Here is a 25,264-nt window from a genome sequence, read left to right on the forward strand (position 1 = left end):
GAAAACATAGGCAATGTCCAACAGAGCATCCTAAGTGCCATCAGTTTGTGCAGTGTATTCAGTTATAGTCACTACGTCTGAAACAGCCAGAGCTATGGGAGCGACAACTGAATTCAGTTGGCAGTAATCCCCTGTAAGCCTCCAGCTGCTGTTAATCTTTCTCACTGGGCTGTTGTATTGACATATTACATATATTACTATACCTGCTGCCTTTTAGTCCTTAATCAAGGCTGTGATTTCCCTTTGTCATCCAGGGAGTATCTCTTGTTTCTCTTGGACCATCTGGGAGAGGAAGGAAGAAGCGTTGGGGTGTGGTTTGCACGTCCCACTACCATGTGTCTGCATGTGGCAGTCCCTGAACAGGAGAATCCCCATTAGACTTGATGAGCATTCGCAGGACAAGCATGTAAAACATCACACCAATGATACATTCAGCTGTGGAAGCCACAATAACAATACATTGAATTGGCCCTAAGGGCCCCACCTGCAAGATCACTTTAGCTTTCTTTCCTCATGAATCCCTGCCTACACCCCATCAGTTGAATTTGGGTGTTCCCTCACCCCTTAAATATCAGAGAGGGCGGTCACTTGGGTGACTGTATCAAGCTTTAAAAGCCTGAGTCCCTCCCTTCCCTGAAGTTCTCCAGCACACTCAGAGGGGTGTATATGGCCTTTGGTTCCTCTTGGGAACAAGGAGGCCTCTGTCCCAGCCCTAAAAGCAGCTGATTTCAGGGTAGAAGAGGATGGAGGGATCAGGCATGGAGTGAGAGGGTGGCGTCATGCCAGCAAGCAAGTCTTTACATTTACTTTTGGTTTCAAGCAATGCAGCAACTGTCAAGGATTCAACCAGATGAACTTCAGATATTTTCTATATGCTCGGAGCTCTGTATTGGGCAGAAGGGCATCACTACTGACACTACCTATTTCAACTCCCGGTGTATCTCACTTCTACAGCCACAGCCACATTGCTTTCCAAGTATGCCTGTTGGCAGACTCAGGCTTTACCAACACCGTAGCAAATTCTTATTTTTAATATGTCCACTTTGATCTGGTACATTTGCTACACATTTTCATGATAGCATATCTTAAGTTTTTGCTTAGTTTTAAACATAAAAGCTAGGGGAGTTTTCCAGGGCAGTGGGACTGACCTCAGAAACTTACCTTGAATTCTTTGGGTTGGTTTCTCATTTCCTAGTGGGTTATCTTTGTCAGTGTTATAGATCCAGTATGGGGCAGTAAGAGCCCTATATGAGTCATTGCCTCATCTGTTGTTGCCCACAAGAATTTGTCGCAGGGGAAGCTTGCTGAGAAGGCTAAGTATAGGCTAAATTATAGCAGCCAGAATCTACTGCAGAAAACCCCTGAGACCTTTTTCGGTTGCTTCTGAATGGCTCTAAGGTTGGCATGATAGATTGTAGGAGGGGGGTCAAGCTGTAAGACTTCCCAACTGTTACTACTGTTCTTTAACATGCCCTCCTGCTCATCCCACAACCAAACCAGCCAAAGTTCTGCCTATTTGCCTGGTTTCTGCCCATAGCAGTCACCGATGTCCCTCCTTTTGCCCTGAGTGTAGATGCTCATTTCTGTAATTATTCTCTGAAGAAAGGTCGGGAACCCCCCACCCTAGTCTTAGGTCTAGCTGTTACAGTGGAGGACCTGGGACTGACCACCAGATTGGTGAGGAAGTCTCCCACCTGGATGAGAGTTAGTAACAACCAGGAGAGTCTTTAAACCTACTTCCTGATACTTGAAGTGCAATAACTTCTCCAGTTCCTCCTCATTAACAGGCAATACAGTGGAGGGCCATTTATTGCACAGTTGACCATGCAACTGTGACCATGCAACTGTTGGTCAACATATTTACTGCTGATTTGCCTGGACTTCCCTTAAATCCCCTTAATTGTCCCATGTATTAGTTTTCTGTTACTGCTGTAACAAATTGGCACTAACTTAGTGGCTTAAAACAATAGAAGTTATCATCTTGTAGTTATGTAGTTCAGAAGTTCAAAATGGTTCTCACTGGGCTAAATTAACCAAGATGCTGGCAGGGCTGCATTGATTTCTCAAGGCTCTAGGGAAAAATCCATTTCTTTGCCCTTTACAGCTTCTAGAGGCCACCCTTATTCCTTGGCTCGTGGCCTTCTTCCTCCATTTTTAAAGCCAACAACAGTGGATCCAGCTGTTCTCACATTGGATCACTCTGACCTTCTCTTCTGCCTCCTTCTACTTTTAAGGACCCTGTGGTTACATCGGCCCCACGTGGATAATCAAGGATACTCTCCTTATTTTAAGGTCAGCTGATTAGCAACCTTAATTCCATCTGCAACCTTAATTCTCCTTTGCCATGTAGTATAACATATTCACAGGTTCCAGGGATTAGAATGTGGACATCTGTAGGGAGGGCGTTATTCTCCTTTCCAGGAGTCCACGAGGCCCTCATCTTTCTTTTTCCAGAAAAACCACATCTCTGTGAATAGCCCATCCTAATCACCAAAATTTGCAAGAACTGTGAAGGATCTGAGATTTTTTTTTACCCTACTTGCAAGCTAACAAGTTAGCCCGCCACAGTTTCATGGGTGCTGGCAGAAAACAAGACTCCTTGGTAAGAGACAAAGGACATTTATACATATGGCAATAGTGGTAGCCAAAGTGTTAACATTTGTGCTGCTTCTCTGAGCTTCAGTTTCCACAGGGTGATGCAGAGGGCCGGATAATACTCACACATGCAGTGGGTCCCATCACAAGAGAGAAACCCCAAGCTTGTGGACCCTGAATATTTCCTAATGGGCAGTAAGTCTGCCTGACCTTTGTCCTGGAGGGAGAAATTATGTTTAGTATAATTTCTAGTATAGCCTGCCCTTTGCTCTGGAGGGACACTATCTTCCAAGACTTCATGTTACATAAACATCCTTGAAAAGATAGGTTGGAAAAAAGGCAGTCAGTGAGTGTGCTTGCAAGATGTGCAGCAGTATGAGAAACTTGTGGAGAATCATCTTCCAACACTCTCTCTTTTTTTTTTTATTTCAGCATATCATGGGGGTACAGATGTTTAGATTACGTATGTTGCCCTTGCCCCCCCACCCCCCTAAGTCCGAGTTTCAAATATGTCCATCCTTCGGGTGGTACGCATTGCACTCTTTGTGTATGCAAATACCCGTCCCCTCCTCCCTCCTCCCCTCGCCCCCTCCCCCCTGCCCAACATCCAATAGATGTTATTCTTATATGTGCATTTATGTGTTGATCAGTTAATACCAATTTGATGGTGAGTACATGTGGCGCTTGTCTTTCCATTCTTGGGATACCTCACTTAGTAGAATGCGTTCCAGCTCTATCCAGGAGTATACAAGAGGTGCTATATCACCATTGTTTCTTAAAGCTGAATAATACTCCATGGTATACATATACCACTTTTTATTAATCCACTCATGTATTGATGGACACTTGGGTTGTTTCCACATCTTTGCAATTGTGAATTGTGCTGCTATAAACATTCGGGTGCAGGTGTCTTTCTTATACAGTATCATTTGGTCTTTTGGGTAGATGCCCAGTAATGGGATTGCTGGATCGAATGGTACTCCAACACTCTCTTAAATCCCCTTTAATCTGTAGCAGATCTACCAGATTCTCCTCCCCCTTGTTGTTCCCCTTGCTGTATATTTGTTGAAGAAACGGGGCCATTTTCCCTGCACTATGTCCCACATTTTGGAATTTTCTAATTGTATTCTTGTGGTGTTATTTAGTGCGTTCCTGTATCCCTATTTTAATATGAACTGAAATCTAGAGATTTGATCAGATTCAATATTTTGGCAAAAACACTTCCTAGGCAGTGTTGAATACTTGCTAATTCATTCCTCCAGGAGGCACATAGTACCTGGTTATCTCTGTGTGTTCAGGGATTGTCAGCCTGATCCACAGATTATAAAATCCCTTCAGTCTGTCACCCAATGGTTTTAGCAGCCATTGATGATCATTGCTTTTATTAGCATTTCTCAGCTGGGATTCTTCTGTAAAGAATAAATTTCCATCATAAACTATTTGTTTACCCCGAAATGAAGTACTTATAGGTAGGATAATCATTTTAATATAAAACTCAAGTGATATCTCTTCCCTGATATATAAAACTCTTCAGTGGCAATCTATTACTAAAAGAATTTATGCTATTTCCATGATCAGACTCCAGCATACTTATTTGGATTTTTTCCCATAATCACCTCCCTGCCTTATTTCCATTTTTCTGTTGCTTATAACAGAATATCTGAAACTAGGTAATTTATAAAGAAAAGAAATTTATTTCTTGCAGTTATGGCAGCTGAGAAGTCCCAGGTTGAGGGACCACATCTAGTGAGAGCCTTCTTGCTGGTGGGGACTCTGCACATGGCAAGGGGGCTGTGTGTGCTAGCTCAGGTCTCTCTTCCTCTTCTTACAAAGCCACCAGTCCCACTCTCATGATAACCCATTAATCCATCAATGGATTAATCTGTTCATGAAGGCAGAGCCCTCATGACCCAATCATCTCTTAAAGGTCCCGCCTCTCAATGCTGCTACTTTGGGGATTAAATTTTAACATAAATTTTTGAGGGGACAAATATTCAAACCAGAGCGCTGACATATAGTCTTCTCTCTTTTTTACAGAGATATTTGCCCATTCCTTAATTCACCATGTATTTTCCTGTCTCCATACCATTCTCCTTGTCTCTTCTGGAAAATATTTCCCCCACTTATCTTCACACTTATTTTTGTCCAAGATTCAATTTAAATTGCACCAACTCTGTGGAACCTAAACCTACACTCCCAGGAGAATTGACTGTTTTCTATTTGGAGCCCCCAGTGTACACTGAATATATTTCTAACATGCCCTTTTGTGTTTTTTTGTTTGTTTGTTTTTTGAAATTGAGTTATAGTTGAAACACACTGAATTGCCCAGATCTTAATGTATGCTTTGATGGGTTTGACAAGCATACACACACACACACACACACACACACACACACACACACACACACACACACATCACCCAGATTAAAATATAGAAAGATCCCTCTTGACGAGTCAATACTCTCCCCCTGAGGCAACATTGTTAAGATTTTTAATCCCTATAGAATAAAAATCCTTGATCATCCTGTCTTTATAATAGAATCATACAGTCTGTGTCTGGCTTCTGTGTTTGGCTTCTATTTATAAAATAGCATAATATTTTTGAGATTCATCTAGGTTATTGTGTCTATCAGTAGTTCTTTCTTATTGCTGAGTATTCCGTGGTATGAATACACCACAATTTGTTTAGACATCCATGTGTTGACAAACATTTGGACTGTTTCTAGTTTTTGGTTATTATGAATAAAGCCTGCTGTGGATATTCTTATAGAAGTTTTTTGAGGATATATGTTTTCATTTCTTTTTAGTAACTACCAAGAAATGGAATTGCTAGATTATAGGGTAGTTGTATGTTTAACTTTAGTAGAAACTGTCAAACAATTTTCGAAAATGATGATTCAGTTTTACATTCCTACCAGAAATTTTTGAGTTTCTTTTTAATTTTAGCTTTTCCAATGAGTGTATAGTACTATCACAGTGTAATTTAAATTGCATTTCCCTTACAATTGATGATGTTAAACATCTTTTCATGTGCTTTTTTTGACCATATATATATCTTTTTGGTGTCCAATTATTTTCCAATTTGAAAATATTGGGCTACATGTCTTTTACTTATTACTCTGTAGTTCTTTCTACATTCTTAATATGGGTTTTTTATATATGTATTATAAATATTTTTGCCCAGTCTGTGGCTTGACTTTTCATTTTCTCAATAGTGTCATTTGCATCAGTGGAGGTTATGTGGGAAGCCGTAACAAGGTACCCAGCCTCTCCATGCCAGGGTTCCACTGGAGGCCTAAGGGGACCTGAACTCCCACCCCCATAGTATTGGAGAGCCCCAGTCCCCCTCAAGTGTCAGTGGTGGCTAAGTAGGGAATCTGGACTTATGCACTCAGCTTGCAGCACTGGGGCCGCGTCCCTCCCTTCTTCCCCTGCCAGAGCAGTGTCAGAGACAGCCAGCTAAAATAAAATTTAAATAAGATCCAAATTCTCCTAGCTCATAATATCCAATATGTCCAGGATTCAATTTAAAAAATAACTTGTCATTTAAGAACCAGGAAAATCTTAACTTAAATGAGAACTGACGATCAGAAGATATCAAAAGATAGGTAATGCAAATCTTAGAATTATCTGACAAGGATTTTAAAGCAACTATCATAAAAATGCTACTACAATGGGCAATTACAGAAATACCTACAATGAAAGAAAAAATATTTAATCTGAAATCTTTTAGTTTTGTAAAATTTGTTCACAAATAGAAGGAAATCTATTAAAATATATTATTAAATTCTAAAAAATAATAGTGTCATTGATGAGCAGAAGTCTTAATTTTGATAAGGTCCAGTTTATCAAAGCTTTCTTTTATGGTTGGGCTTTTTGTACCTATGTCAAGAAATCCATGCAAAGATATTCTTCAAGATTGCAAAGATATTCTCTTATGTTTCCTTCTAGGGCATTTTTAGTTTTAGCTTTTATGTTGAGGTCTATAATCTAGCTCGAGTTAGTTTTTTGTTAACTTTTTCTATGGCTTGTTTTCTATTTCATTAATTTTTGGTCTTTACTGGTTTCTCTCTTTTACTTCCTTTAGGTTTATTTGGTCCTTCATTTTCTAGCTCATTGAAGCTAAAGTTTAGGACATTAATTTTAGACTTTTTTAAAGCTATAAATTTCCTTATAACCTGAAAATGTGGAAGTGTCCTTCAAACTGGGAAGTGGGTATAGGCTGGAAAAGATTTTAAGGATCATGTTAGAGAAATCCTAAATTGATTAAACACACTGTTGGTAGAAATTTGGACTTTGTGTATGCTGCCAGTGAGGGCTCAAAAGGAAGTGAACATGTTTTGGAAACTGGAGGATCCTTGTTATAGAGTGACAGAAAACTTAGCAACACTGTTACCTGCAGCTGTGTGGAATGAACTTGGTAATCTATCTAATATTTCCAAGAAAAATGTTGAAACTGCCTGACTTCTTTTTGCTTTTTATAGCAAAATGTGAAAGGAAAGAAATAAATTGAGGAAAGGACTGTTAAATACAGAGGAGCCAGGACTTGATGGTTTTGAAAATGATTAGCCTCTCCAGATAGCACAAGATGCTAAAATTAAGAAATGCTTTTGCAATGCTATCAGGAAAATGTGATCTAGAGATAAAGCAAAGGATGTGACTGTACAACATTTTAAGATCTCAGAAAGATAAGAGGATCAAAGTAGTCAGCCGTACAAAAGCCCCTTTGAAGAGATTAAAGGTAGCTCACAGATCTTCTCAATCAAACAGTAGGGCCTCTAGGAATCTTAAGAGTATTGTCTTTCAGCCCTCCCAAGTCTAAGGTAGAGAAAGGATTATTGTGAAGAGATCTCTGGGTGCAGCTTTTGTCTAATAGCGTGAACCCAATGAGATTCACAGAAAATCAATAAAATTTTAGAGTAAACTATATCAGCAGAAAACTACCACCTTGGACTGAAAGGGATGCAAACAATACAAAAGGGAAAGAAGATGTTAGACCTCCAAAATTCTTGTAGCAGGAACCAGATTGAGCAAACTCTTCTGCTGCCTTTCATGAAAAAGGAAGGATGGTTCAGATGGTGGGGCCAAGAACCAAGAAGGTAGAATCAAAATCCATGAAGAATTGTTTTTAGGCCTTGAGACCTAATCAAAGAACTCTTCATATTTATCCAGACAGATAACGCTTTATTTTCTTTAACATTTTAAAAATATCATTCAATTGTATTTTGGTCTCCATTTCTTCTGCTGTGTAAGTGGTCACTTAAATCACTGTTTCCCTATATGTAATGTTTTGGTGTCTTTTTGGTTTTTGTTTTTCTGGCTGCTTTCAAAATCTTTTCTTCTTTGATTTTCAGTGGTTTGCCTATGATGTGCCTAGGTATGATTTTCTGTGGATTATCTTGCTTGGATTTGCCAAACTTCTTGAATCTGTAAATGTATGTCTTTCACCAAATTTGGGGAGTTTCCAACCATTATTTTTAAACATATCTTTTCTGCCCTTTTCTCCTTTCCTTCCGGGTCTCAAATTACATGTATGTTAGATTAATTTTTACTTACTTATCGGTCTTAGTCCGTTTGTGCTGCATTTTATAACAAAATCTCAGAGACTGTGTCATTTATAAACAATAGAAATTTATTTCTCACAGTTCTGGAGGCTGGGAAGTCCACTATCAGGGCACCAGCAGGTTTGTTGTCTGGTGAGGGCTATTCTCTGCTTCCAAGATGGCACCTTGGTGCTGTCTCCTCCACTGGGGAGTAATGCTGTGTCCTCAAATAGTGGAAAAGATGGAAGGGAAAAAAGGAAGGGGCCTGGCTAGTTTCCTCCAGCCCTTTTATAAGAACACTAATCCTTTCATGAAGATGGAGCCCTCATGACCTAATCACCTCCCAAAGGTTATACCTCTTAATACTGTTGCTTGGGGATTAAGTTTCAACATGAATTTTAGAAGGGATGCAAACATTCAGAGCACAGCACCATCCCTGACACTATTCATTTTTATTTTCATATTTTTTCTCTCTGCTTTTCAGATTGGATAATTTTTGTTGGTTTATCTTTAAGTTCATTACCTCTTTCTTCTGTTATCTCCATTCTTATGTTAAGCTTATCCAGGGAATGTTTTAGTTTCAGATTGTATTTTTCAGTTCTAAACTTTTCAGTTGGTTATTTTTTATAGTTTCTATTTCTCAGTTGAGCTATCCTATTTCTTCATTATGAACATATTTTTTCTCTATGTTCTTGAGCATAATTATAAATAACTAGTTTAAAATTCTTTCCTGCTAATTCTAGCATATGGATCACCTCAGGTCAGTCTCAGATTGCATTTTATCTTGAAGCTTTTGTCATTCTCTCCACAACTTTCAATCTCTTTCTATGTTGAGTTATTTTGGATTATATCTTGGTTGTTGTGAAACATATAGTGTAGAAATGTTTGATTTTGTTTAATTCCTCTGAATATTGCTGATTTTTTGTTTTGTTCTATATAGTGAGCATTTAACTTGGCTGGACTCAAACTAGAAACTTTCTCCTCTTTGGTTGGCAGGTGGTAGCTCAGATTTCAGTTCATTTAAGTGGTCAACCAAAGGTTTGGGCAGAGTTAATTCACAGAATTTAGGCACCTGTCTCTCGCTAGATCACTTTCTGGATCCCCACTCCCTTGATTTTCCAGTGGTAGTGATGACTGTAAAACTCTCCTTTGATTCTTCCAGTCAATAAGACTAATGGCTTTCTGCTGGAATTTTGTTACCCTGCATGGCACTGACCAGGCCTGTTCATAAGCTAAAGTGCTATCCCTTCTTCTAAGTGTCAGCTTTCCTCCAATAGATGCCTGATTTGGGTTGCTCTTTAGTATCTTCAGACAGTTGTTTTTTATATATTGTTCATAGTTTACAGTTGTTCTCTCTATGAGGGTTGGTCTAATAAAAGCAATGCAGGCAAACTGAAACTTAATTTTTGTTAATTTTTGTGTATGATGTGAGATATGGGTCAAGGTTTATTTTTTCCCCAATATTAATATCCATTTATTCTAGCACAATTTGTTGAAAAGACTTTCCTTCCCCCATTGAAACCCATTGACATCTTTGTCAAAAAAAAGTTGTCCATATATGTGTGGTTCTGTTTCTGGACTCTATCCTGTTCCAATGATATATCTGCCTGTCCTTACATCAGTACAATACTGTCTGAATTACTGTAGCTTGACAGTAAGTCTTAACATTAGGTAGTATAAATCCTCCATACTTTTGCTTGCTTTTGGATATTCTAGGTCCTTTTAATTGCCATATGAACTTTAACATCTTCTCAGTTTTTACCAAAATATTGACAAATACGTGATTAAACAAGTACAAGACAAATCAGTGAGGCAACAGGAAATTTCAGCAACATTAAACCAACTTGATTTATATATTATAGAACACCACACCCACCAACAGCCAAATATACATTCTTTTCAGGGAAACATGGACCATTCTCCTAGATAGACCATATGTTGAAATCATACAGAGTATATTTTCTGACCACCATGGAATTAAATTAGAAATGAACAATAAAAAGGCATCAAGAGAAAATGGCCATATTTTTGAAGAGTAAATGAAAGCAACAGTATAGGGAGTTATGTAAAGTTAGAAAATGGCGGGTATACATGCTTCCTTTTAAAAGTTATGAAACACAAATTTCCCATAAAAATGAACAAACAAAGCAGGATCAAGGTCAAATCCTATAGAAAATTATTTTTTAAAATGGAAGACTATGTGTCATATATAATGAATAGCAAAAATTTATGACTAGACATTTGTATTCTATATAACATTATAGATAGATAAATAGATTGATATATAAAACTAGGTATTTAATAAGTATACCATGTGGTATATTATGATGAAAAATAGTTAAAAACAACTTCTTGTCTGTCATCTTCCATCCTCCAGTGTCGATCATGTTGCCTTGAACAGGATTGTGTTGTTACAGGTACCAGTGTCATTTGAGGATGTGACTGTGGACTTCAGTAGGGAGGAGTGGCAGCAGCTGGACTCTACTCAAAGACGTCTCTACCACGATGTCATGCTGGAGAACTACAGCCACCTGCTCTCAGTGGGTAAGCACAACAATCCTGTGAAGCTGTGAAGAGCCTGTTATGGGTTTATTTGTGTCCTTCGAATAAAGTATGTTGAAGTCCTAACCCCTAGTACCTCAGAATATGACCTTATTTGGAAATAGAGTCTTTATAGAAGTAATCAAGCTAAAATGGGGTCATTAGGGTAGGCCTTAATCCAATATAACTGGTATCCTTATAAAAAGGAGAAATCTGGACACAGAGAGACACACACACAGAGGGGAGACAATGTGAAGGCACACAGGGAGAAGATGACATGTAACTGGAATGATGCATCTGGAAGCCAAAAAACACCTGAGGCCACCAGAAACTAGGAGAGAGGCCTGGAATAGTTTCTTCCCTGGTGCCTTCAAAGAGAGCATGACCCTGATGACACCTTGGTTTTGGAGTTCTGGCCCCCAGAACTGTGAGACAATAAATTTGTGCTGTTTTGAGCCCCCGTAGTTTGTGGCACTTTGTTACAGCAGCCCTATGAAACTAATATAGATTTTTATACTTGGAAATGGGGTGCTGCTATGACAAATACGTAAAAAATGTGAAAGTGAAAGTGGCTTTGGAATTGGGTAATGGGTAGAGGCTGGAGCTAGTTTTGAGATACTTTGAGGTCTCTGATGGAAATGAGGAACATGTTATTGCCAACTGGAGGAAAAGCGATCCTTGTTATAAACTACCAGAGAACATGGCTGAATTGTGTTCTGTTGGGTGAAGAGTAGAACTTGTAACTGATGAACTTGAATATTTATTATAGCTGAGGAGATTTCTAAGCTCTGTTTGAGAGCACAGCCTGGTTTCTCCTTGCTGCTTATAGTAAAACATGAGAGGAAAGAGATAAATTGAAGAAGGAATTGTTAGGGTAAAGCTATTAGAACTTGAAGGTTTGGAAAATTCTCAGCCTATCTATATTGCAAAAGTTGAGAAAGTGTACTCTGGAAAGAACATCAAGGGTGTGTCTGGGCACCTGACTGCTAAAGAGATTAGGTGTGTGACTTGTGGATTCAATCAACTGTCTCAGTAGAAACGCTTCCAGGTTGGGCTGAAGAAGACAGAGATGGGAGAGAATGAAGGAAGGCTGTTAGATTTTGGGGATACTATAAGGCAGGAAATGGGATGGTAAAGCTATATGACTGTGAACATGTGTTATCCTTCAAGAAAAGGGAGGAATGACTTCAAGGATGGTACAGCTATACCTGTTGCCACAGGCCCTGAAGGTACAGGCTGGGGAGATGGGGGGACCCACTGCTTCATCAGTTTCAGAGGGCAGGGCTATCTCTTTGTTTTCGGGGCTAAGGGGGGAGGGCCACCATCCAGGGCCCAGGGTTGAGGGGTGGCCATGTCTGCCTTGAGTCCATACCTCTTAACAGTTTTGTATGCTTTTGAACTCTCTCTTCAAAGTTCTTTTCAACTTTCCCTTCTGATACTTGTTGACTGTCAATCTGTGCTGGTATTTAGCCTTAGATGGAGTTTACCACTCACTTTGGGCTACATTCTCAAGCAACACGACTTCAGTAGTGCCCAGGCCCAGTGCCTGAGGAGCTGATACTGGTCTAACACCATCCTCAGGCTGGGCCTCCATCAGTGCCACTGTGAGCAGCACTGGGGAGTGGGTCTTCTGTATGCTACATTTATAGTGCCTGACTGCGGGGCAGACATTCAGCACTGGGCTCTTCCATGTTCACTTGCTGTTACCGAGGGAATCTTTTTTAAGTTTCTTCTCTTCAACTAACTAATATGCTTAAATTCAGTGGGTGAGTAAATTCAGGCCCAATAGCAAGCCGAAAAGTGTTTCTCAAAAGGAGAGTACTTATCTGCAGAGAATGGCAGGGCTTTGCTACCAAATCCTAAGGATCTGTGTTGTAGTTCACCTATAGAGGACTGCCGAAGGCTCCAAACAGCATCTCTGTCTGCCACGGGCACTTCAAGCACCATTGAATTGGCTGTATCAAGTGGCCCAAGTGGCAGAGAAGCTTACACAGCAACCTGGATCTGTTGCAGAGCCTTCTCTTTTTTGGGGCCCCACTCAAAACTCGCTGCTTTTTTGATCACTTTGTAAATGGGCCAGAGTAGCACACCCAAATGAGAATGTGTTATCTCTGAAATCCAAATAGGTCCAGTAGGCATTGTATCTCTTTTTTTGCTTTTAGGGAAGGACAAATAAAGAAACTTATCTTTCACCTTAGAAGGGATATCTTCACATGCCCTACACCACTGGAGCCCTAGAAATCTCCCTGAGGTGGAAGGCCCTTATGTTTTTGTCAGATTTATTTCCTACCATCTAATATGTGAATGTACCCATAGGTCTAGAATAGGTGCCATTTCTTGCTCACTAGGTCCATACAGCACAATATTGTCAATATCATCAATGTCATGCACCAGCACAGTATCTCGTGGAAGGGAAAGACGATCAAGGGTCCCTGCAGACTGAATTCTGACCTAGGGCAGGAGAGCGGATATACCCCTGGGGCAGGACAGTAAAAGTACATAGCTGGCCTTGCCAGCTGAAGGCACAGTGCTTCTTCTAATGGTTTTACTAACAGATATCACACACAAAAAAACCATTTGCCAGATCAATAACTGCATACCAGCTACCAGGGAATGTGTTAATTTGCTCAAGCAATGAAACCACATCTAGAAGAGCAACTGCAATTGGAGTGATCCCCTGGTTAAAGCTTATGAAAATCCACTGTCATTCTTCAAAACCCATCTGTTTTCTGCACAGGCCAGATAGGTAAGTTGAATGGGATGTAGTGGGAATCACCACCCTTGCATCCTTCAAGTCCCTGACGGTGGCACTAATCTCCGCAGTCCCTCCAGGAATGCGGCATTGCTTTTGGTTTCTATATTTTCCCAGGTGGAGGCAGTTCTAGTGGCTTCCATTTGGCTTTCCCCACCATAATAGCCCTCACTCAACAGGTCAGGGAATTAATGTGTGGATTCTGCTAGCTGCTGAATATGTCTGTCTATTCCAGTTATATATTCAGGAACTGGAGAAATAAGCACAGGTTGGGTTCAGGGACACACCGGCCCTACTGTGAGAATGGACCTGAGCTAAAACTCCGTTAATCACTTCACTTCTGTAAATTCCTGCTCTGACTGGTTAACCACAGTGGCGTTTTGGGTGTCCTGGAATTAGTGTCAGTTTACAGCCAGTATATAGTAATTCCAAAATGTCTGATTATTTCCTTTTTCCCAACACACAGTTACTCTGATAAAAGGCCATAGTTCCTCCAGGGAAGGCTGGGAGATAGATTACCAGTATAAATTTGTGTAATGTACCAGGGTCCTTTCTCAAGAGGACTCGATCTCCCTTCTTCATTCAGGGGGTTCTGGGTCTGTAAGCTGGCTCAAGTCTGGGAATTGACTGAGGGGCCATGACCCTCTGTTTTTATGATTTGAGTTAGACTTTTGTTCACTTAACCTGGAACTTTTCTGCTTTTACAGATCAAGTAAGAATTTAGTAGGCTTCCTATGTATTTCACTTCTAGAAACACCATGATTAACTAGTCAACACCATAGGTCTGTTCAAGCCAGTGTTCTCTTTACTGTTGGAAGGAGAGTTATTAGTGCCTTTAAATGTAATCAAATTAGAGAATCAATTCCAGAAATCCCAGAACCAATTCAGAAAACTCATCCTTAAGATTCTGTTCCTCTAGATCCACTTTTAGCACCAAAATCTGTATTAGGATTCTCCAGAGAAATGGAACCAATAGGAGATTATATATATAGTGAGAGAGAGAGAGAGATTGATTGATTGATTGACTGATTTTAAGGAATCGAGTCACCCAATTATGGAGGCTGGCATGTCTGAAATTCACAGGGCAGGCCAGTGGGCTAGAAATTCAGGTAAGAGTTGATGTTGGCATTCTTGAATCTGAAATCCACAGGGCAGACCAGCAGACTGAAAACTGAGGCAAGGTTTCTATGTGGCAGTCTTAAGCAGAATTTCTTCTTCCACTACCCACTGTATATTCCCTTTGCCCTCAGTAAGCACCTCAGCTGGTCATAGTTCTTTGCCTGGTGTAGAGACCCAAACCTTCATTCCTGTGTCAGAGAAAACCATAGCTGGACAGTAGTTAAAGCTGGGAAAAGATTTTATTCAGAACTTTTATAGTAGGGGCAAAGAGACCTCTGTATAGAAGTGGGCTGAATTCCAAATACAACATGGACAAGTGGGAATCTGTAGCCAAGGAGCAGGGTGGGGGTCATTGGATGGAAAATCACTCAGAGGAAACATCAGGGGTAAGGGGGATCCGGCTAAACAGACCTAACAGGACTCTTGCTGAAGGCAGGACAGGGGGATCAGATATCACCTGGAGGGTGGTGCAGGATGAGGAACCTGGTCCAGGGGCATCAATGCTGAGGTTGGGGGATCTGGCTGAAGTGATTTAACAGGATTCTTGTTAAAATTGAGCAATGCAAAGATGGACATGGAAGTCCAAAAGTTGAGTCCTAGTTGGGAAGAAGATTCAGAAGAGCCTGACTAAAACTTGGTCAAGGAGAGCCTCTTTGTTAGTTCCTCCTCTTGTTCAAGAAAAGAAGAAACATTTTTCTTTCCTTTGAACAATAGAAGTCTATTTCTCATTAGGTCACCTTTTGTTCATTGCAGGTCAGTTGAACCATCTGCTGGGACTTGGTAGTAGAGGATATTTGCTGGATGTTTCTAGCAGACAGGTGTTTAATGAGTGAGATTTCTACAAAAATAACAGAAAAACAATTAATATTTGGAAACCTAGTTTCTGAGTCCAGAGAGCAGCCGGTCAAGAAGATTCTAGATGTTGGGGTCAAAGCATCTTTAGATGGCGAAGTGAGGATGGAAGTAGCAATCTGACAAATTTCCTTGTTTGCAGTTGGGATCTCTGGTGCTGTCATTGGGTGTTCCTGTGCACCTTCTGATTGGCCCACATAGCAGCAGGAATGAAAGTTGCCTGTACATGATCTGTTGTACTATTTCTTTGAAGTTTATATCAACTCATCCAACTTTAGCTTACTGTAGGGAGTCAGGAAAAGAGTAGTTTAGTTTTCAAAGATGCCAAGTCAGGAGGGTGGGAGAAAAATCGGAAATGTTAGTTTGGAGAGTTATAGCTAGATATTGGAGGAAACTAGAATTGGTCCAGTTCAGTTTACAGGTAATAACCCACAAGGATGTGCTATAGTGTTCCACTGAAACATAAAATTTCTCTCCACAGTCAGCTCCTTTTTATTTGTTCAAAGATAAACAAAGTAAGGTTATTCTTGTTTACAAAATAAGTCTGGTATTGTTTATATTTGCCTGATTATTTACATAAATGAAGCAAGAATGATAATTGACTGCACAGGCCTTTTGAGTTTGCTTTGCTGAAACTTTTCATAAGGAATCTCAGATTAGACTTTTAAAAAGCTCTTGAGGCTAGGAAGCTAAGCCAGGAACTCACCACCAGACTTCAAATTCCTCTTCTCTTGAGATTTGGGTGAATTCCTCTCTTCTCAAGGACCCCAAGATATCCCAGAATTCCTGGGCCTGCCAGGAAGTGACTTTCCTTACTCATCTGTAAGGCTGCGGTACCAGGCCAGTTTCTTTATGAGTATTGCCTCCATAATGTCAACTTTAGTTCCTTAAAACTGTCTGGTCATGTCTAAAAATATGACATTCCAGTCAAAGCCTTGGTTATATAATATAACCAATGTTTCCAATTATGACCTGTTAGAAGCAGAACAGATTCTTACTGAACATATGCAAATAATTACATCGCCATGAAAATAAGAGCACTCAAATAAGATTTTCTGAATTCTGGAGGGATCAGGCAGGGAGAAAAGATAAATGTATCATTTCTGTTTACAAAACTATAGTAAAGATAGCTTAAGAGAAAAGGGAAAGCAATTCCTTTTATCTGGAAAACAGAACACTAAACAACAAGCACTGTTCCAAACAAAAACCGTAATCATCCTTTATCAGTTCATTCAGTCCCGGTAATTAATTCTTGTTTTGCTTCAACTTGGGTTAGCGGTTTTATGAACCCCATCAGTTTCTTCTCCATTAGAGTTCTGAAAATCCTTACTCAGTCTGGTGGCATAGTCACAAAGTTATTCAAGCAGTGCCATCATGAAGCATTCTAACCTGTAGCTCATTGCAAACATATTCAGAGACAAATTAGAGTAAAACAAAAATGTATCCATGAATGACAAGTTAAAATGGTCATGGTTAAAGATCTGATGAGAAGTTCATTTGACAAGAAAATTTAGTTATTTCTGTGACATACAACATTTTAAAATAATAACAAGAATTATGACTGATAACATTATACCAGGACATATCATGGACAATGAGGGTATTGACAAATTTCTATGAACTTCATATAATTTCTGAAATATATATATTAATAACATTTATCTATACAAATATAAACCAGGTGAGGTTAAGCATCCCTTTTTATTTGACAGTGCCTTTTCATGCAATTCAATGTATCAAATAAACCAGTTTTTAAAATTTAATTTACTTTTAATTTTTTTTAATTAATTAATTGATTTTTTTTTTAGAGACAAGGTATTGCTCTCTTGTCCATCCTGGAATATGGTGGCATGCAATCCTCCCACCTCAGCCTCCTAAGTAGCTAGGACTACAGGTGTGTGCCACCACCCCGGGCTAATTTTTTAATTTTTGTAGAGATAGGGTCTTGCTATGTAGCCCAGGCTGGTCTCGAACTCCTGGCCTCAAGCAATCCTCCCGCCTCAGCCTCCCAAAGTGCTGCGATTACAGGCATGAGCCACCACATCTGGCCCTGAAATATTTTTAACATTTCTCTTTTTACGGGATGAAAGAAAAAATGGTTTCAGATTTTCCAGGGGCTGTCTGGGAAATCTCAAGGTCAGTTTGAGATCAAGATTTCATGGAGGATTTGGTTTGGGGAAAGTAAAGTCAGAAATGTAAACAAAACAAACAAAACACCTTAGTTCTTTTAAAAGTGAGAAGTCTGAGGTCTCTTAAATAGTCAAGGACATAATAAAGATTTGCACAGGAAATTATTGTGAGAAAACACAAAATCTTATTTCCTAGACAGATTACTTAAAAGGTAAAGCAAAACTTCTACAATCTCTTATTAAGAACAGACCAATTATCCAAGAAAACTTCGTCATTTTAACAGGGAGAAAACCAAATTCTAGCTTTTTCAACAGTGTACTTTTTTTTTTTTTTGAGACACAGTCTTGCTCTGTCGCTCTGGGCAGAGTGCAGTGGCATCTTCATAGCTCACAGCAACCTCAAACTCCTGGGCTCAAGCGATCCTTCCGCCTCAGCCTCCTGAGTAGCTGGGGACTACATGCGTGCACCACCATACCTGGCTAATTTTTCTGTTTTTTTGTGGAGACAGCATCTTCTTGCTCAGGCTGGTCTCGAACTCCTAGGCTCAAGCAGTCCTGCCACCTAGGCCTCCCAGAGTGCTACGATTACAGACGTGAGCCACCATGCCTGGCCACAGTATACTTTTGATATGAAAGTTCATTTAAAAAACTCATAAACAAATCCATTGAAATCTTACTCAGTTTGACCACACATAAAATTCCTTTTCTGAAATTCCTTCTATAATTTTCTGTATCCATTCAGTTTTTGTCCTGTATTTTTTCTCTTTCTCTTTTGGAACTACAAATTATGTTACTTCGGGACAAAATTACTCTTTCTCCCTTAACAAAACATATTTTTCATACCTTGTATACTTTTCCTTATCAAAAACACATCCTACTTTCCTCCCATTTCTTTTTTTTTATTTCAGGATATTATAAGGGTACAAACATTATGGTTACATTTTATGTCTTTGCCTCCTCCAAGCGAGGGTTAGAGGCATGCCCTTCCCCTCTACAATGCTCCCCGTGTCCTTTAATTGCGGGTTTACCACCCCCGTCCCCCTAATCCCTGGAGAGTATTACTGCCATGTGAGCACCCTAGTGTTCATCAGTTAGTACCAATTTGATGGCGAGTACAAGTGGAGCCCATTCTTCCGATCTTGTGATACCTCACTTTGGATAATGGGCTTAAGTTCAATCCAGGAAAATAAAAGAGGTTCTAGATCACTGTCGCTTCTTATGATTGAGTAATATTCCATTGTATACATATACCAAATTTTAATAATACACTCATGAATTGACGGGCACTTGGGTTGTTTCCACATCCTTGCAAGAGTGAATTGTGCTGCCATAAACATTCGGGTGCAGATGTCTCTATTATAGAATAACTTTTGCTCTTTTGGGTAGATGCCTAATAGTGCTATTGCTGGATCGAATGGTATTTCTATTTTTAGCTCTTTGAGGAATCTCCAAATTCTTTTCCACAGAGGTTGCACTAATTTGCAGTCCCACCGGCAGTGTAAGAGTGTTCCTGTAGCATCTACCCAAAAGAACAAAAGTCGCTCTATGAAAAAGACACCTGCATCCGAATGTTTATAGCAGCACAATTCACAATTGCAAAGATGTGGAAACAACCCAAGTGTCCATCAATACATGAGTGGATTAATAAAATGTGGTATATGTATACCATGGAGTACTACTCAGCTTTAAGAAACAGTGGTGATATAGCACCTCTTGTATACTCCTGGATAGAGCTGGAACACATTCTACTAAGTGAGGTATCCCAAGAATGGAAAGACAAGCACCACATGTACTCACCATCAAATTGGTATTAACTGATCAACACATAAGTGCACATATAAGAATAACATCTATTGGATGTTGGGCAGGGGGAAGCGGGGAGGAGGGAGGAGGGGACGGGTATATGCATACACAAAGAGTGCAATGTGCACCACCCAAAGGATGGACATATTTGAAACTTGGACTTAGAGGGAGAGGTGGGGCAAGGGCAACATACGTAACCTAAACACCTGTACCGCCATAATATGCTGAAATAAAAAAAAAAAAACCTCAAAAAAAAAAAAAGAGTGTTCCTGTCTCTCCACATCCTCACCAGCATTTGTTGTTTGGGGATTTTTTGATAGAGGCCAATCTCACTGCCTCCCATTTCTTGCATGTAGTGTTGTTTCCCTTCACCTTTATTATTTATGTCAGTTTTAATTATATATATTGATTATAATTTTTAACCATTGGTAACCTCTCTTTTACAGAAAAGCTAGGGAATTGTCAATTGTGAACCATCTCTCACATACCAGCATTCCAAATGAGCAGATTAGCAAATTTTGTGAATACACCATCTCACAATTTTTGGACACATGTATTTCTTTATAGTACAGTTTTTCAATGTAAAAAGAACATGTTTATGAACAGACTCAAATATCTTTAACTTCTCTATGCCATATAAAATAATAAGCCAAAATATAATTATTAAACAAACTTGTATTTAATAATTAAAGTTTTAGTTTATCTTACTTAGAAATAATCTAGATAATTAATGAATATCTGTTATCTAACTTAGCATATTCTAAGGTTGCAAGTTACCAAAAAGATTTTAGAAACTGTTTTTAGGCAGACATAACACCCAACAAGGTTAGCCATTATCTCAAGTTATCTCTCTGTTATCCATTTTTACAGCATGTGCATGTTAGGCAAGCATCACCTGAAGCAAAAACCTAAAAAAGTTAAATACATGAGTTGTTTGTTTTGTTTTACTGCTATACTTGATACATGTGAAATAATGGATATCAAGCAATTCTCTTTTTTTCTTCTTCTTTTTTTTTTTTTTGAGATGGGGGTCTCCCTCTGTCACCCAGGCTGGAGTGCAATGGCACGATCATAGCTCACTGCAGCCTCAAATTCCCGGCCTCAAGCGATCCTCCTGCTTTAGCCTCCCAAACAGCTGGGACTACAGGCATGAGCCACCATGCCCAGCTCTTTTTTAAAAACTATTTTTTATTTTTAGAGACGGAGTTTTTGCTATGTTGCTCAGGCTGGTCTTGAACTCCTGGCCTCAGGCGATCCTTGCACCTCAGCCTCTTGAGTAGCTGGGATTATAGGTATGAGCCACTATGCCCAGCTAAGCAATTCATTTTTACTGCATCTTTACTTGTAAATTTGTTCTTAGGTTGATTTTTTGGTTTTTATAATCTTAAACACCCAATAAATATAATATCAGTTTATTTGACTAGTATTTAATGCTGATAATTTAGAAGACACAGCTATTTTTATTAAACTAATAATATTAAACTAATCTTATTTACCAAAGATTTACCACAATTTGGATAAAAATATCAAAATACCAAAAGATGAAAGAGGTATTAAAAGCCACATGAACTTGAAAAACATTTTGGTTAGTCTCTATATTTCTCGGAGTTCTAGGAACATTTAATTTATGTAAGCACTCATCTATCTCTAAGTTGATTTGCATAGAACTCCTTTAAGAGATTTTATAAATTAATTTGGTAATACTATCTGGAGGTAGAAAATATCACATAGACACAAAATATATACATATATAAACATACATGCACAAACATATTAACAGATGAAACAGAGGTCCTGTAGATTTCTGTTCTAAAATTTTAGTACATTTTCATCTTTGATATTTTTATCCAAATTGTGGTTTTTGCCAGATAGAACAAGTTAAAGTTACTTGTTTACTAGTATTTGTGGAAGAGATATTTAAGATTTTTCTCTTGACCTAATATCTAATCTTACCAAGGCTGTGGACTAAATTTTAGGTGAGAGACTGAAGGGACATCACGAAACTGTCTGGATGTCTCCAAAGCCCATCTAAGTGGATAAAATATCTAGTCTATTTCCAATTTGCTTTTTTTCTCTTTCACCCTCAAGTGGTTGCTTTTAGGGGTCCTTTAGTCTCTTGAGAACCCCCAGTGGGGGGAGGAGACCCAAAGTTCAAGTGAGTGTAGGAAATTAAGGGGCTACAGTAGGACGGGAAAGTTCTGGCACGGATAGAGGAGGTAGGGATTTGAAGGCAGACATATCGACGGATTCAAGGGAAGTTGAAGGGAAGATCAAAGGTGGTTAAAGGAAGAAGGAGGAACAGAAACAATGGGAAGGGAGAGGTCTTAGAAAAGCCAGTTTTGAGAGATGTCAAGTTTCCCAAGGAGGTTCTTTAAATTCCATATTATCCTCAGCAAAATCATGCCAATGAGAAAGGAAGCAGGTAGAGTTGGTGGAACATATAGTCAGCAGGGGTTCAAGAAGGAGTGTTTTAGTTGATGGAGAAGTTCCCATGTTCTTAACAATGGTACCTTTGTGCTTATGAATAGAAAAACTTGGGACTCTAACCCAGCTTCCATTTCTTACAGAGCCTACCCTCTTACAAAGAGAGAAGCCTAGAACTCTCCCCCAGCCTTTCCTTGCCTTGGACTCTAACCTACCTTCTTATAAACAGCTGCTTACCTAGGACTCTAACCTAGCTTCTAGAGCATACTCAGAATTTTAAGAATCAAAATCTGTCCTTACTGTACTTCAGTGGACTGTCATCTAGAGCACTGGTTTGTGAGTCAGACTCATCAATGGATTCCCCAATTAATTAGCCAGGAGTGAAGACAAAGCCTTCAAAGGTACACAGTTGGGGCCCTGGGTGAAAGGTCTGGGGTCCAGTGATGAATCTGATCTTATCTGAGTCCCGCACCATAACTATCAAAGAAAAGCAAGGTTGGACGGTAGTTAAAGCAGTAAAGTCACATTTTATTCAGAACTTTTATAGTAGGGGAAAAGAGACCTCAATATAGAACTGGGCTCAATTCCAGACCGAATATAGACAAGTGGGGACTTATAGCCAAGGAGCAGAGTGGCCAGTAGATGGAAAATTACTGAGAGGAAACATTAGAGGTAAGGGGGATTTTTACTAAACTGACCTAACAATGTTCTTGCTGCAGACAGGCCAGGGGGGATCAGATATCACATGGGGGATGGTGGAAGATGAGAAATTTGTTCAGCTATCAAAGGTTATCAGATATTGAGGTTGGGGGATTCTGGTTAAACTGACTTAACAGGATTCTTGCTAATATTGGGCAATGCAAAGATGGACACTAAAGTCCAAATGTTGAGGCCTAATTGGGAAGAGGATTCAGAGGAGCCTGACTAAAGTTTGGACTAAAGTTTGTCACCTGAAGGGCCTGGGTCATTCGTAGTCCTGCCTGTATTGGGTTGTTGTAGTTTTCCATTGACTTTAATCACAGGGTATGGTAATACTAAGAGACACCCTAAGGGATCTGCTGTATTCTAGACATACTCTTCCTTACCTCCATTGTAGAGTAACAATCCAATTTCCTCTTGGTAATTAAGATCAGTCACCCCAGCCAAAACCCTAACTTCCTTCTTTGCCTTTTGATTTAGAGGCATGAGGGCACCAAAGTGGCCACGTGGCAGTTTTAACTTCCAGTTCAATGGCATCATTGTTGTGTCTCCTGGTGGAAGCATTCTTCCCTTTGGAATTAAGACTTCTAGAGTGAGAGAGCATACGATTACTGGGACGGGAAGCAAAAATTTTGCTAGTGGACCATTAGGGGTAATAGTGAGGGGTGTCATTCCTAGCCCAGGCTGACAGGACAGGACCACCACCCTAGTGGGCTCAGAGGACAGATCATGAAGCCAATGAGGATTATTCTCAAGCCTTAAAATTTAATGGAATTTTCCCTGCTAGGTTCTCTTACTTAGGACTCATGATCTCCTTTTTTTTTCATGCTGATTTCTCCCTTTTGGAATGGGAATATCTATCCAATGCCTATCCCACCATTGTATTTTGGAAGCAGATAACTTATCTGTTTTCACAGATTCATAGATGGAGAGGAATTTTTACCCAGGATGAATCATACCCCAAGTCTCACCCCTAACTGACTTGGATGATTTAGATGATGAGATTTGAGACTTTGAGTTGATAATGTTTAGATGTGATTTTTGGCTTAATAAGTTGATACTGGAATAATTAAGACTTCTGAGGATTTGGGGATAGGGTGAATGTATTTCGTATGTGTGAAGGACAAGAATTTTGAGGGGCTAGAGGGAAGACTCTTGTGGGTTGAATTGTGTCTTCCCAAAAAGCTATGTGGAAATCCTAACCCCAGTACTTCTGAATGTGACCTTAGTTGGAAATAGTCTTTACAGAAGACTATTTTGAGCTAAAATGAGGTCATTTAGATGGACCCTAATTTAATGTGCCTGGTGTCCTTATAACAAGTGGCAATTTGGACAGAGAGACATGCACAGAGGGAGAACGCCATGTAAAGATGAAGGTAGATATTGGGGTGATGGTTCCACAAGCATGCATAGAGGGAAGACAATGTGAGGACACACAGGGGGAAGGTGGCCATGTCACTGGAGTGATGCATTTACAAGCCAAGGAATGTCAGCAAACACTGGAAGATGCATGGAAGGCTCTATCCTAGATCTGTCAGAGAGAGCATGGCCCTTCTGACACCTTGATTTTGGACTTCTAGCCTCTAGAAATGTGAGACAATAAATTGCTGTCATTTGAAGCCACCCAGTTTTTGGTACATTGTTACGGTAGCCCTAGCGATAACTAATACAGCACCTCAGTGAGGGTGTTTGCATTCTTAGCTGCTGAGACATCTGGGGCATCTGAGGTGTGCAATGGTGTCATCCTTGATTTGTCTGAGATTCTTCAGTCCCTTTTCACCTCTGTGAATATTATTCTGTTCCCAGTGAAATATTGTTACTTTTCCAAAGAACAAATGGAAAGCAGTTAGCTGGACCCAATTCTCTATCATGTCCTGTTAACAGGATTTGAAGTTCCGAAACCAGAGATCATTTTCAAGTTGGAGCAAGGAGAGGAGCCATGGATGTTGGAGGGTGAAGCCCCACACCAGAGCAGTTCGGGTGAGTGAATGGGACCCAGGCAGCTGGGGACATGGAAGTAATGGTATATAACATTCCATCACACAGATGCTCCCTTAAGCCACTTTCAGTCAATACTCACCACCACTTTGGCCCCAGGAAACCATTGACATGCTTTTTGTCACTATAGATTAGACTTGTCTTTATTAGGGTTTCATGTAAATGGAATCATAGTGTATGTACACTTTGGATCTGACATCATTCACTCAGCATAATGATTTTGCAGTTCATTCATGTTATTGAGTATATCACTAGTTTGTTCTTTTTGTATTCCATGGTATGAATATATTATAATTTGTTAATCTGTACACCTGTTGATGGATAAGTGGTTCATATTTAGTTATTATGAATGAAGCTGCAGTGAATATTCTGGTATGTCTTTGTGTGAACATGTGATTTACATTTCCCTTGGGTAAAGACCTAGGATTGAAATTGCTGGGTCACATAGTAAGTGTATGCTTACCTTTATATGAAATTGCCAAACTATCTTCCAAATTGGCTATACCATTTTACATTCCCAACAATAATACATGAGAATTCCTATTGTTCCACATCCTCACCAAGACCAGTTATCATCAATCTCTTTAATTTTTGCTGTTATGGTGAATGTGTAATGGTATCTCATTGTGATTTTAAATTGCATTCCTAAATAGCCGAGGACGTAAACAGGTGGAAAACCATACCGTGCTCATGGGTCGGCAGAATCAACATCGTTAAGATGTCTATACTACCCAAAGTGATCTACAGATTCAATGCAATCCCTATTAAAATACCAACATCATTCTTCACAGATGTAGAAAAATTGATTT

General features: G+C 39.5%; 1 protein-coding gene across 1 annotated transcript in view; it reads left to right on the forward strand.

Annotated features, from left to right (window-relative positions):
* The window catches only part of ZNF81 (zinc finger protein 81), a 99,704-nt gene that overhangs the window by 60,468 nt on the left and 13,972 nt on the right, over positions 1 to 25,264 (forward strand). The window contains exons 3-4 of the mRNA XM_012652271.1: positions 10,556 to 10,682; positions 24,342 to 24,437. Of these exons, the coding sequence (XP_012507725.1) occupies positions 10,556 to 10,682; positions 24,342 to 24,437 (223 nt within the window). The remainder of the gene's footprint in view (positions 1 to 10,555; positions 10,683 to 24,341; positions 24,438 to 25,264) is intronic.

This window comes from Propithecus coquereli, unplaced genomic scaffold (genome assembly GCF_000956105.1).
Source record: "Propithecus coquereli isolate 6110/MARCELLA unplaced genomic scaffold, Pcoq_1.0 Scaffold388, whole genome shotgun sequence".
Taxonomy (NCBI): Eukaryota; Metazoa; Chordata; class Mammalia; order Primates; family Indriidae; genus Propithecus; species Propithecus coquereli.